At 35.4% G+C, this 15,394-nt stretch overlaps 1 protein-coding gene across 3 annotated transcripts in view; it reads right to left on the bottom strand.

The window, feature by feature from the left end:
* Nucleotides 1-15,394, bottom strand: part of SNX13 (sorting nexin 13) — a 140,204-nt gene that overhangs the window by 99,350 nt on the left and 25,460 nt on the right. For 2 of the 3 annotated variants that reach the window (XM_065883656.1, XM_065883660.1), the window contains one exon: nucleotides 788-900. In XM_065883656.1, the coding sequence (XP_065739728.1) occupies nucleotides 788-900 (113 nt within the window). Of the gene's footprint in view, nucleotides 1-787; nucleotides 901-15,394 lie in introns of those variants that run through there. The other variant, XM_065883658.1, reaches the window with a different exon arrangement.

Below are 15,394 nucleotides of genomic sequence, written 5' to 3'. Positions count from 1 at the left end.
ACATAAACATTAACAACAAAATGCTCATTTCAGCTAAACTACCTTGTTCAGAGTACCTAAGTAGCAAGCATCTCTCTTGTTTATACATTTTCTTACATATAATTCATATCTGATACCAAACATTCTACATAGGAAGCTATACTAAATCATGACTGAAACCTCTCCTGTAAAGTTTCATCAACTCAAGGTAAAGCATAAACACTGTAAACCAAATAACCATGAAGAGAAAAATGGCAAAATCAGGTGTTTGTTGGAATTTTCTAGAACAAAATGACAGCATTCACTAAGGGAAATAATTAACACAATAATTAACATTAACATAATAATTAACATTAGTGTCTGAAATCTAATCAATGAAACAGTATCTTCTAGTCTGTAAAACTTGATGTGTCATCTCAATTTAACTTATTTATCTTATTATTATAATAGATAAGGAAATTTCAACCTTAAAGGGGAAATAACACCAAAAGGAATAAAAAAATCTTAAAAAACTTTTCAAGTTACACAAAAAAGTTTATATCATCAGAAATTGAAATTTATTTTTAAAGATGATGACCCATATTGCTGGTACAAATCATAACCATCATCGTTTTTATTTCTATAGTTATCTTAATTTTACTATTTTTAACTCTGGTAAAAACAATTTGCAAAAATAGCATTCACAAATAAATCATACTGCCATTTCTCATGATCATTTTTTTCCTTATTGAGGTCTCATGGTCATTTGTTTCCATTTTGAACAACTGAATATGACATGAATTATAAAATTATCATTGAGAATACTTACCCACCCACAAAGCAGAGGATATAAAATGCCAAATAAAATATTACAAAGGGTCCAAACGTTATTAGAGAAAGGACAATGCCAAGGCTTCCCCATCCCCATATGGACAGACTGGTCTGAAATAAAGCAGGAAAAAAATCTTTTTAATAAATAAATAATTTTCCATAGGAACTAGAAAAGAACCAACAAAACTTTTACATAGTTTATGTTTCTCCTTTTAAGCATTCATGGTATTGTTTCAGTAATTTTAAAAATATTTACTTTTGAAAGTGTTAAGTACATTCTTGGAAATTTATCTCCCAGAAACAATATACAAAATCTATATGTAGAAACAAATTTATAGCATATCAGCAACGATTTTAAAAAACAATCTATTGGCAATATAAATGAACAAATTACATAAATTGTTGAATGACATGAAAAGTGATAACGTATTTATAATAAAAACATTTATACATTTATATATGCAAAAGCATGTATGAAAGCTTAAGTAGACAACAGATTGTACTTGTTTATATTTCATCTTAAAACTACAGCATGAGACTTTCTAAAAATTAAAATTTCAAGGTTAAAAAACCCATGTCTCACTAAAAATTATATTTTTATTTACTCAAATTATTTGCAGAAATTTGTAAAATTATAACTGCACAACTTCCAACTTCCCGTTACCAAAATTTACCACGAGTTCAACAAAACATCTCTAAAAATTCTCCATCCTGTTTCCCTATTTCATTTAGAATTATACTGTATTATCTATTAAAAATACTCCTTTTGTTGAAGGCAAACTGAATTTTAGCAATTTAAGTCATTATGAAATAAATAAATGTATTCAGTTCAACAAGTTCCTATATCCATTTGCCTTGTACTGTGAGGTATACAAAGGATGCATCTGTCCCACTCCTGCCATCAAGAAGCCCAGAGAAGAATGTCTTAGAGGAATGAAACAATTAGACACTGAACCAAAAGAAAATAATAGAAAGCATTATAAGATGCTAAACTGAACGAAATTAATGACAAAAAAACTACGGAATAGACAATAAGTGCTATGGACTATGAGAGAAAGCACAGTTTTACTTATTTATTCATTCATTCATTCATTCATTCACCAGTCATTGACTGCTTCCTATGTGCTGTAAGTTCAAAGTGCTGGGGATATCACAAGGAATAAAGTATACCCTCATAAATCTACATTTTAGTAAGGGAAGAACAACAAGCACACCCTCATGAATTTACATACCTCCGTAAGTTTACATTCCAGAAGAGGAAAAAAGACATATAAATAATATATATCAGATGGGGATAAATGCTATAGAGAAAAATAAAACAATTGCATGTGGTTGATCTAAGAAGTTTTCAATGATTACGTGACACATGAATAGAAATCTTAGGTAAGATATACGGAAAATTTATAATACTCTTCCTACCCCCAAATAATATTTTTCCATTTATTCATATCTTCTACGTCCCTCAGTGAAGGGTTTTTTTTAATTTCTTCTATATAAGGCCTTCACAACTCTTGTTCATTTGTATTTTTATTACCTTTTTTTCCTCATCCTGGCCACATCTTTTTAACCAGAGGACAGAATGCCTACTGATGTTTCTACCCTGCCTTCATGATCTCCTCCTTGAATCAGATGGGGATACTATTGCACCTATGAAGTGGTCTCCCCTGACTTCTTTCCAAGAGCTGAAAGTAAGCCATGGTGGTTTAGAATAAAGTACAGAACATTTCAGTCCCTCTGACAATAGTTCTGCTGAACATCTGGGACCTGATCCACACTATAGTACCACCAGATGGCCAACTATAAAAAACAGATGTGATTTCCCAAGATTCATTCAAAACCTTTTCCACTGACTTTCCTGAAAAGAGTTCCTACAAACTCTCAGGAAAGCTCAGACCAGACTATGACCCAGATACTTTATCCAGCCTACCTTCTTCAATGATATTTGACCTAATATTAGCAATATTACTCTTTCTTTACAAAGTTATATTTATGCTTGCTCGCCATTTTTCACAGCTAAACAACTTACTGTTTAAGGATCTATTCAGAGGTTTGAACAATGAAACCAAGCAAAATGGCTATCTCTGGAGATAAAGGAAAGAAGGGAGCATGCAACTGGAAGACAATACACAGGGGGCTTCTCAAATACTCAATACTCAAATGTTCTATATTTTTTAACCAGGTGTTTGCTCTAAACTCTATAAATGTGTTATGGCTCCAACTGTATGACTATCAATTAAAGAAATTTAAAAATTAAATTTTCAGGGCTTCCCTGGTGGTGCAGTGGTTGAGAGTCCGCCTGCCGATGCAGGAGACACGGGTTCGTGCCCTGGTCCGGGAAGATCCCACACGCCGCGGAGCGGCTGGGCCCGTGAGCCATGGTCGCTGAGCCTGCACATCTGGAGCCTGTGCTCCGCAATGGGAGAGGCCACAACAGTGAGAGACCCGCGTACCGCAAAAAATAATAATAAATTTTCAAAAAACAATCACAATTATATAATGTGGGAAAGATTATTAACTCAATTATTTAACACGGGGAGATGCTCAATTGTCTAAAAGCTCAAATTTTCAGAATCTTACAAGTCTCTTCTTACTCATTTGAAAATGGCAGCAAAAATCATCAAAAAACAAACTCTTATTCATTCAACAAATATTTGGGAATAGCTACGTGCCAGATGCTAGTGATTTAACAGTGAACAAAACAGACATTACCGTCACATGAAAAAACAAAAAAATCTATGGAGAAGAACCTTTCCTTAATTAAGTCTGAGAGGAATTTCTATATTCCAGGGACTAATAAAATTAAACATTTCTAATCAAGCAAGTCAGGTGCTCATTTGTTTTGTGGTTAATTTCATAATATTTAACTTCAAATGTTAAACTATTCAATGAAATATCAGAATAGAGAATTGTCCAAAATTGAGAAAGTTTCATGTTATATTTAGTGTTCCCATTTACATATTTAGCTAATATTATAATCTTAACTGGTGAGATTAAGAAGAACATTTGATCTAAAACAATTTAAAATTTTTGAGTTCTAATTATTTCCTAAGATGATACAGGATGATAAAATTTACAAAAATTTTGCACTACATCAGAAACTTTTTACAAATTCAGAACGGAAGCCAAAAAATATAAATAAATCCACTTCACAGTGATTTACATTAAAATAATACTTGATATGTTACTATTTTCTTCTCCAAACACAACAATCAACACTGAAATATTCATGTGTCTGGTTCCCTAAAATCACCGACACACCAACTGTGAGATGGAAGAAACCTTCGTGATCATCTACTGCAGTACTTCTCAGACTTTAAGAATCTTAAATGCAGGTTCTTAAAATGCAGATTCTGATCCATTATATCTGGGATGGGGTCTGTGATACTTTTATTTCTAATAAGCTACCAAAACTTTCAGAACTAAGGACAATTATATATTTATAATTCTCCTAAATTAGCCTCTAGGTCCACAAAACCTTACAATTCGAGAACCCAAAACCTCTGAAAATCAAAATTGTACAAAGTATTCTACATACCTATCTCATTTACTCCTCAGAACTTATGAAGTAATCAAGAAGGTAATACAGCATAGTGCTCAAAAAATATGAACCCTGGAGTTTAACTGAGTGCAAATCTCACGTTTACTATTTATTAGCTGTGTAACCACTCCACGCCTTCATTTCCTCACCTACATTACGTGGTTTTTTGGAGAGTAAATAAGCCCATGGTCTAGTGGTCGATTTTAGCTTAATCGTTATTATTATCCCTAGTTTAACAACATAGAAACTAAAATACAGAGAAGTTTTTTTAAAAATGGCCCAAGGTCACACAGTTAGTATGAGAATGGGATTTGATCCTATTCAAATCCTGACTCCTTAATGAACCTTAAAATTTGTCAGCTGACAACTGCCTGAAATTAAAACTCACAATAAGAAAAAAATGTTAAAATCATAAATGAGTGCTTTCTTTTATTTAAATATTCATCAGCTTAATATGCCTCCCAAGAAATTAGTCAGAACACTACTTGTAATGAATGTTATAAATTCCTGGTTTGAGTATCAAGTACATAAATATAAAGTGTAATTTTTATTAGACAATCAGTTTATCTATAAATAATGAAAATAATTTCAGTTTCAAAGGGTATCAATTTTATTAGCATGCCCTGGTTCTTATATGTATCAGTTTGGCCTTGAGCAGAGGGACACACAGACATAAAAAATGACTCCTGCTGCCAAGATGCTTAAAATCGAGAAGTGACAATGTAAAAAATCTTAAATGCCTCCTGACAGTAGAAAGCAAATAGAAATAATTTACATTGATATGTAAAATAATTTACATTGATTATGCCTATCAATTCATACTACCATTTATCTTATTTCATCCTCATCACAGACTTTTATTGGGCTGGCCAAAAGGTTCATTCAGTTTTTTCCGTAAGATGGCTCCAGTAGCACTTAGCTGTCTTCAACTTCATTCGAAACAATTTTGTTAGATTGTATGTGACAGCTGTCCTATCAGCATGCATTTTAAAAAAAGACTTACAAAAATTGGTGAATTTTTGTGTAGCCATTTTAATATTGAAGATGGAAGAAAAAAAGCAACATTTCCGGCATATTATGTTTTATTATTTCAAGAAAGGTAAAAACACAACTGAAACACAAATAAAGATTTGTGCAGTGTATGGAGAAAGTGCTGTGACTGACTGGGTCAAAAGTGGTTTGCACAGTTTCGTGCTGGAGATTTCTCGCTGGACAAGACTCCATGGTTGGGTAGACTAGTTGAAGTGGACAGTGATCAAGACATTAATTGAGAACAATCAACATTATACCATGTGGGAGATAGCCGGCACACTCAACATATCCAAATCAAGCGCTGAAAATCATTTGCACCAGCTTGGTTACGTTAATTGCTTTGATGTTTGGGTGCCACATAAGTCAAGTGAAAGAAAACTTCTAACTGTATTTCTGCATGCGATTCTCTACTTGAACGTAATGAAAACGTTCCGTTTTTTTTTTTTTTTTTTATGCGTTACGCGGGCCTCTCACCGTTGTGGCCTCCCCCGTTGCGGAGGACAGGCTCCGGACGCGCAGGCTCAGCGGCCATGGCTCACGGGCCCAGCCGCTCCGCGGCATGTGGGATCTTCCCAGACCGGGGCACGAACCCGTGTCCCCTGCATCGGCAGGCGGACTCTCAACCACTGCGCCACCAGGGAAGCCCAAACGTTCCGTTTTTAAAACAAATTGTGATGGGCGATGAAAAGTGGATACTGTACAATAATGTGGAACAGAACAGATCGTGGGGCAAGCGAAATGAACCACCACCAACCACACTAAAGGCCGGATCTTCATCCAAAGAAGACGATGTTGTGTATATGGAGGGAGTGGAAGGGAGTCCTCTATTATGAGCTCCTTCCAGAAAACCAAATGATTAATTCCAACAACTACTGCTCCCAGTTAGACCGCCTGAAAGCACCATTTGACGAAAAGCATCCAGAATTAGTCAACAGAAAACGCATAAACTTCCATGAGGATAAACGCAAGACTGCATGTTTCTCTGATGACCAGGCAAAAACAGTTAGGGCTTGGCTGGGAAGTTCTGATTCATCTGCCCCTTCAGATTTCCATTTATTTAGATCTTTACAAAATTCTCTTAATGGAAAAAATTTCAATTCTCTGGAAGACTGTAAAAGGCACCTGGAACAGTTCTTTGCTCAAAAAGATAAAAAGTTTTGGGAAGACGGAATTATGGAGTTGCCTGGAAAATGGCAGAACGTAGTGGAACAAAAGGGTGAATATGCTGTTTAATAAAGTTCTTGGTGAAAATGAAAAATGTGTCTTTTTACTTAAAAACCGAAGGCACTTTTTGGACACCCCAATATGATAGGAAAGGTAGCAGAATACAGTACTAAAAACACAGAATCAGAAATTACAGGTTCCAGTTTGCCACTAATGTTCTATGTAACCACTGCAAAATCACTAACCACTCTTTGATCCAGAACTCACACTAGCGCAATGAAGAAGCTGAGCTGTGAGACCATCCCTCAAGTCAAGTCTATCTAAAGCAGACTTGATTAAGTAACTAGGATGCAGAGCTAGGCATAGACTCTCCCGGCTACGTGTGGAGAGTGGGGCTAAGTGCAAACAGCTATTTTATATATTAATAGATCACATGAAGAACAGATTGTCAGAGCTCCCAGAGAACGGACCTTGGACTCTCATAAGAGTCTTACTAGAGTGAGTCAGCCACTCTCAGTTATATTCACCTGATATGTCTCAACACATTACATGGCATAGGGCAGCCAGATAGGGCTGAGAATCTTAAAGCTGATATTACTTCAGGGCCAACGTGGATCACAGAAATTATATAAAACAATTCAACAACAAAACCAAGTACCCATAAGAAGAGTCGCTTTATTGAAACTATAGATTGTTTTCCTTCCACCTTATTCCACCTATAATAAATTGGAAGTTCTTCTCCAAGTAATTTCAGTAGAATGTGCTCCTGACACAGAACTTTGGCTCATTCAACATTACATAGTAATTTAACCAAGGCCTGCTACAAAGAAGCTGCTCACTAAATACAGAACTAATTAATTAATTTACTAACTAGAGAAATTAAATAAGGGAGGGAATGGAAAGAGAAGGTAGGGGAGAAAAGAGAGAAAAGGAGAAAGGGCAAGAAAAGGAAAAGGGGAAGGGAAAGTGAAAAAGAAAAGAACGCTAAATTGAAGTCCTGCCCCTCACTCCCACCTTAGGACTTTAGGCAGAGTTATACGTTCCTACCAGCACAACCCTCACCAAGCCGCCAACCTCCAAAAAAAAAAAAATCTCCCAAGAGCTTGGTCCTTTTTCTCCCATAGGACTGATGTACAGAAATAACATACTTTTGACTGTCTCAACATAACCTACATCAGCCTACATGACAACTTCCCTTTCAGGGAGGCAGCCACGAAGAGGCAGCCACACAGGGATCATCAGTACATTTAGCTAAGTTGGTCCCAAAACCCCTCTTTTCATACTCCTGGGACACGGAAGTAAAGATCCTCTTCCACTCACGTGTATTTAAGATACCTAGTATATCCTTGTGAGGATGATTAAAGACTAGCAATGATATGGTGCACATTTTCAATCCAGCTGTTGAGCCAGGAGGGATAGAGGGTCTTGTCTCCAAGATGGCTAACTGCCCAGCTGGCAAAGATAATGGCCACTGGCTACCTGTGGAGATTATCCTCTCTCTCCCAACTAGGGGTGCCCAGAATAATTAGGTTATATACACACATATACACCAGCCCCATGTATTTTTAGTTCTTTGGTAACAGAACCCTCTCCCTTAAAACAGAAATCTATTGTTCAACTTTTATATATTTTCAAGAATTAATTATGTACACATATGTAGGTAACTACTTTAACAAACCCTTCAATGTTATATTAGAGCAGTAGTTATAAAAGATCATACACTACTACATAATTAGGACTCCTAGCATCCAATGATGAAGAAAATACAAGAAAACAAAAAAAGCTACAATTATTTCAGTGTTTTTTAAACTAGATACCATCAATTACGAAATAACTATACAGTCTGAAACAACAGCAGGTACATTCATATGCACTTGTTTTTTCAGGACACAAACTAAGTTAGGCTGCACAACCCCTCCCCAGTCCACAGCCCATACATTGGGGATCACTGGAATTAGAGTCTAAAAGAAATTACAGTACTGAAAAAACAAAGGACTGTATTTACTGAGTGCTTTCCCTTATAAAGAATAATACAAGTATTTAAAATGTGGATGGAGCAGTATAGCAAAGAACAGTCCTGACAGGCTTCTAGTAGACTCAAAGCCTCCAACTTCAAAACCATGTTAACAAGGTTTCCTGAATTTCCAATTAAAGGTCCAGTAGATACACAAAGCTGAAATAAATTAATCAAAGGTGCTTTTTAGAAGCTGTGTTTTTATAGTTATACATAATGTTTTTGTGCCTTAATAATAAATAACTGCAGGACTTCCCTGGTGACACAGTGGATAAGAATCTGCCTGCCAATGCAGGGGACACAGGTTCGATCCCTGGTCTCGGAAGATCCCACATGCCGCAGAGCAACTAAGCCCAACTGCCACAACTACTGAGCCTGCGCTCTAGAGCCCATGAGCCACAACTACCAAGCCCGCATGATGCAACTACTGAAGCCCACACACCTAGAGCCAGTGCTCCGCAGCAAGAGAAGCCACCGCAATGAGAAGCCCGCGCACCGCAACAGAGTAGCCCCTGCTCTCCACAACAGAGTAGCCCCTGCTCTCCACAACTAAAAGCCCGCGCACAGCAACGAGCCAAAAATAAATAAAAAATAAACTAAAATTAAAATAATGAAAAAAACTGCAAAAAATCATAGCAAAGACTTTTTAAAACAAACATTTAACCTAGAGGGATGGGATAGGGAGGATGGGAGGGAGACGCAAGAGGGAGGGGATATGGGGATATATGTATATGTATAGCTGATTCACTTTGTTATAAAGCAGAAACTAACACACCATTGTAAAACAATTATACTCCAATAAAGATGTTTAAAAAAAAAGAGAGAAATAAAATATTTTCCTTATGTTTCCATTTGACATATGTCTATTTTTAATTTACATATACATCAGTCTCATTCCTAAACAAATTGTTTAGGAATTTGTATGTATACATGTATGTATACATGTATATATAGATAACATACAAAAAGAAAAAGTATTCCCTTAAAAATAACTGATTAAAGCAAAATTTTTAAAGCTACTAAAGAATAAGACAGCTAAATTTCTAATTATGTGAACTAAAAGAGTCCATCAAGATATCAGAAAAAATATACCAATCCTGGGCATTTTGAACAAATTTTTTTGTATCAGCATACTTACCCTGATTATTTTTTTAATTCAATTACATACCAGTAGAGGAAAGCATGTATAACTATCATTCATCTAAGAAAGGGAGGGTGAGAGTGATAAATTTATAAACAGTTGCTTATTTTTTTTTAATATAAGGATATACAAAAATTTTTTTAAATGACGATCTGTAAGGAATGGAGAAAATGGGGTAGAGGGGACAGGGATAAGAACTGGACACTGAAAATACCTTGCTCTGTAAATCTGACTTTGTATCAGTATAAATATTTTACATATAAAAAGAATTTCAAAAGCAAACTCTAAATTTCAAAAGCAAAGTGAAATTTAAAAATCTAACTCAATATACTAACAATGTTGGAATAACCACACAGAGAAAGCAATATAGTAATTTTACTATGAATCATTGCTTCGGTAAAAAATAGTGTTGATAGTTCCACTAAAACGAACTAGGGCTATTGGAGGAATGGCTGATTCCAAGTCTGGAGCAGGAACTGAGTTTAAGATGGGCCTGGAACACTTTGCCATACCAAAAAGCTACCAAAGATTACTAAGAATATGTCAAAACTCAGCAGACAACCTGAAGAGGCTTCACCTGGCTAAAGATGGAATCAGTAACACTAACAACTGCAATGTATTGGAGCACTTCAAATATTTGAGTTCATGAAATCATAGAAAGATTTTTAAATTTCATTGATCACCTTTGAAGGGTTCTAAAGAACCAGCTCTTTTTGAAAAGTGGTAGAGAATTAGGCATTTATCAGGCTAATCAGAGAGCTGATGAAAAATCAGTTTCTCTTTAAGGAAAAAATCCATATAAGAAGAAGAAATGACAGAATATTGCCATATTGCAATCCCTAACATAGTTAGGGATCTACCAGTCTAACACGTGCAAGGAAGGGATGGAGAGAGGAGGGGAAAGAGAGAGAGGATGAAAGAGAGAGAGAGGATGAAAGAGAGAGAGAGGATGAAAGAGAGAGTATGAACCAGACATTACATGCCTCTTGAAATAAAAATACACATCGCCATCTATCAAAAAGTTTTGTGGGGGTGGGGGTTGGGGGACTCGAACCTGAATCTGACTGAGGAAAAGCAGAAGACTGAGAAAATGTTACAATACATCAGGGAGATGAACTTAGCAAAATTCAGACTGTGAGAAACACTAAAGGGCAAAAGACCCAATTCCTTCAACAAATAAAGGGCAAAGGGAAAAAAAAAAAAGAGAGAAAGAGGGAAGAGGAAGGTTGAGGAGAACCTGTGGGTTAAAACTACAATATGTAGAACTTATTCAACTTAATTTTAACAAAAATACAGTGGAAAAAGAAGAAGAATGAGGAGAGAAAGAAGGAAGAGAAACTGGGTAATTCTAAATATCTTCTGAATATTTAATGACATTAACAAGTTACTGCTTAACTTTTAGCTTAAATAATGAATGGTGCGAGCTATTATGTTATAGCAAAAAGAACCCTTATGTTTTAGAGATGCATGATGAAATATTTAAAGATGAAATCATGTATCTCGAATATGCTTCAAAATAATTCTGCAAGTGGACAGTAGAGGAAAAGTGAAAAAGGATATAGACAAAATATAATTAGCCATGAGCTGGTAAATGTCTAAGCTGGGCGTGACAGAGGAAGTTCATTATACTAATCTTTCTACTTGTAATGTTCAAAATTTTTCACTAAAAACATTTTTTAAAACACACACAATAATCACAAAATTCACTTACATAGTAAATGTACTTGCATTTCTTAAGGAACCAATGCAGGAAATAAACAGTGCACAAACATGCTACATGTTCACAGCCCAGAGATTAAACTGGGATTAAAAATTTCCTGTGATTAGTTGATAGTAGAGCAATATACACTTGGCTATTCAATTAAGAAAAAGATTCTTTTAAATATGGAACTACTGTGAGTAATGACTTAATATCCTATTCTATGTGTGGGTCATATATTTATTTTATATAAGAATTACTGCCTTTCAAAATAATTATTTGGAGGGGTGACACTGATCCTATAATTAGATAACCATGTATTGGACTTTAGTTATACAAAGATGAATCAGGCAGTTTCTGCCCTCAAAACGTTCATAAACTAAAAAGGTAAAATACACATGTAATGATAACACAAATGTGGTAAATGCCATAATAAAAAGTTACAAAGTGTTTGGGAATACAAAAAAGATAAATCCTCCAGAGCTTAAACAGTATTGACACTCCCTTAAAATTGGTTTCCAAAGGCAGTTTTGCAGTTGAACAAGAAAAATCAATCTCTTTTCTTTTCAGTTACCCACTTCTTTCCATCAAAATGGTATTACCCGAAATTAATTACTCACTTGATTTACTAAAGTTTTGGTAATTTCCAAAAATAAAAATTCCAAGTGAACAAAGATTCACAACTGCTAACGCTACATAAGAGTGTGCCACAGGGGAAGTAATCTTTCATGCAAAAGTAGGACAGAGAATATCATTTGTTTACTAAACTTCTAAGCCCAATGCTCAAGGCTATTTATACTGTTATGTGTAAATATATTTAAAGATTCCATTTATAAATGGCAACAAAGTAAGTTGTGAGAGATAAATGCACTATTGAAGAGTTTCCAAAAACTACACATAACCAAATACAATCTTTTCAACAAATGGTGCTGTCACAGACATCCACAAAGAAAAAAGTTAATCTAAGATACGGATCTTATACCTTTCACAAAAATTAACTCAAAATGGACACAGACCTAAATGTAAAACATAAAACTCCAGAAGAAAACTTAGGAGAAAACCTAGACAACTTTGGGTATGGTGATGCATTTTTAGATATAACACCAGACATAATCCATGAAAAAAATAATTGATAAGCTGGACTTCATTAAAATTAGAATCTTCTCTGTACTTTGTACTTTCCTTTTAATTTTGTTATAAATCTAAAACTGCTCTTTTAAAAAAGTCTTTAAAAAAACTACATAAAATCACAAATACAAGATGATTTTACAACAGGAGAGAATGGTAACAAGACAGCACCAGTCATGAATTATAATAAACTGATACATAGTCATTATCAATGCACAAAAGTATGAAACTCAATCGTCAATCTGCTCAAAATTCATTCAACTTTATAAAAATGTAAAGAAACCTATTTTTACATAATGTTAAAATTAACTATTTAGGGGCTTCCCTGGTGGCACAGTGGTTAAGAATCCACCTGCCAATGCAGGGGACATGGGTTCGAGCCCTGGTCCGGGAAGATCCCACATGCCATGGAGCAACTAAGCCGGTGCACCACAACTACTGAGCCTATGCTCTAGAGCCCACGAGCCACAACTACGGAGTCCGTGTGCCACAACTACTGAAGCCCACAAATCTAGAGCCCCTGCTCCGCAACAAGAGAAGCCACTGCAATGAGAAGCCCACACACCGCAACAAAGATTAGCCCCCACTCTCTGCAACTAGAGAAAGCCCGCGTGCAGCAACGAAGACCCAATGCAGGCAAAAATTTTTTTAAATAAAATTAATTTTTTTTAAAAATGTGTCCTTTAAAAAATAAATTAACTAGATTCATTTCATAGATTTCATAATCTCTTATCTTAGGACAGGAAACAAGAGGTCAACATCTCTGATACAGAAAACCTTAAGAGAAACGATAAACATACACAAAATATGTATAATGTAATTAAGGAAAATTGAGGATCAGAATTTTAGTTGACATAATACATTAGCACATACTTCAACTACCTCCACCTAGACTCCCCTCCTCCCAAAGAAAATCACACTATCTTTATTCAGGATACCTAGTGTATGAATTCCTCTCATAATCTACTCTAGTGTGGTCTAACATTCTAACATTTTGTGGCACAGTTTTTTAAATATAATTTTTACTTGTGAGATCTAATTTTTAAACAAATGGAATTTAATTACAAGGGAAAGCTGTTGCTAAAAGGGAACATGTGCACTCAAAACTATGTAAGTTCCACTTGCAGGAATCATTACTTTTCCCTCCCATGGAGAACAAATAGAAAATCCAAAGGTCAGTTCCAACATATCTCCCTGATTTTCCTATGGAATGAGGATATTTTCTATAAAAATTCTTTGACTCAACAAAAATAAATAAATACAGTAAGCCCTAACAAATTATACTTTGAGTACATTGAGTAAATCAGGTGTTCAGAACTTGAAACCCACCAAGTGACAGAAACATTATTATTCACGTGGGTTACATTCTGGTGGCAAAACACCAAAGCTGGGTGTGGGGATGGGGGTGGGTGTGTGTGTTTAATTTTGTACTTAAATATGCATGATAAAATAATAGAAAAATATCCTCCCTAACTAAACACTCCAGTTTCAAGTCACTGATCATGGTGCCCAGGATCAAAACCTCAGCAAATAAGGAACTGAAGATAGGGAGGATTCATTACCAGAATACTTACTGCAGATGGGATGGGAGTCAGCCCATCTGATTTCATGACCCTTTATTACTCAATCGTCCAAATCAAGAGATTGAGCCTGTCTCCTTTTCCACTACAGTCTTCTGAGGCTTCCAAGTCAAGTTTCCTCTCTTACCCTAGTATGCAGTAGAACCAAACACACCTCAAACATCTCAGTAGGTGATGATGGTTGGTCTTTGTTACAAAGAATTTAAGGTTTGAGAAAGGGATCAAAAACTGCCAGCATAGTATTTTTTTTAATTCAATAAACATTTTTTAAAAATCACATAAAAATCAGGATTTCTGACTTTTCTTGAAAAACAGAAAAATCTGGCATCAGTGGAATCACCTCCCTGCAAGGCAATAATGGAATGAAGCTGAGTGGCAACAATCCCCATGAAAATGAGCCACAAACTCCTCGTTAGTGCCACAGTCCCAAAATTTGCTACAAGGTGTACCAGATGTGAGTCCAAGATGTGATTTATCACCGTAACTTTACAGTTGTTTTAATGAAAGAAGCAAAATATTTATCTGTATCTATGTTACTATCAGAAGAGGAAAAACAAAAGATAAACCAAGAAAGTAATATGCTTAAAAAATGGCAGACAACCAATTTCTTAGTGGAAGTAAAGTTAGAAATACATATCCCCATTTCATGAAGGGATGTGAATTCACATTAAGCCTTTTCTTTTCCCTAGTCTGACAACAGACACTTCAAAGAGGAATAAACTAATAGCCTCAAGAAGAATCCAGTGGAGTAAAGAATGGAAGGAACAAATAGGGGCTGCAAAGGGGAAATTTCTGAAATCTGTTAAAGTGGGAAAGAATAAAAGGAAATTAAAGAGATCAAAAAATTTTCTACTGCTTTGCAAGTATACCAGATTATCTTTAAGCAGAAGAAAGCCTGCAACGCCCAGGATTCTGTTTTCACTCTCCTACAGTCTTACTATATATGCAATCCCTGAGTAATTTTGTTTTCTAATCTACCACTTTTAACTACCTCATACGTACCATGACTTCCAAAATTGTGCCTCCAGCCCAGATATACCTCCTGAATTTCTAACACTTATATTCAACAGCATACTGAACGCTTCTGCCTGAATTTCTCATGGGTACCTCAAACTCATCATGTCTAAAATTAAATTCATTCCATACCCCAATTTCCTATATTCCCTCATTTAAATTAAAAGGAGGAGACGTCGACATAGAGAATGGACTTGAGGACACAGGATGGGCAGGGGGAAGCTGCTAAGAGTAGCATCGACATATATACACTACCAAATGTAAGATAGATAGCTAATGGGAAGCAGCCACATAG

The sequence above is a fragment of the Phocoena phocoena genome, chromosome 9 (assembly GCF_963924675.1).
Source record: "Phocoena phocoena chromosome 9, mPhoPho1.1, whole genome shotgun sequence".
In the NCBI taxonomy this organism is placed as follows: Eukaryota; Metazoa; Chordata; class Mammalia; order Artiodactyla; family Phocoenidae; genus Phocoena; species Phocoena phocoena.
The sequence above is the reverse complement of the archived record's forward strand: the minus strand, read 5'-3'. Positions and strand labels throughout refer to the sequence as shown.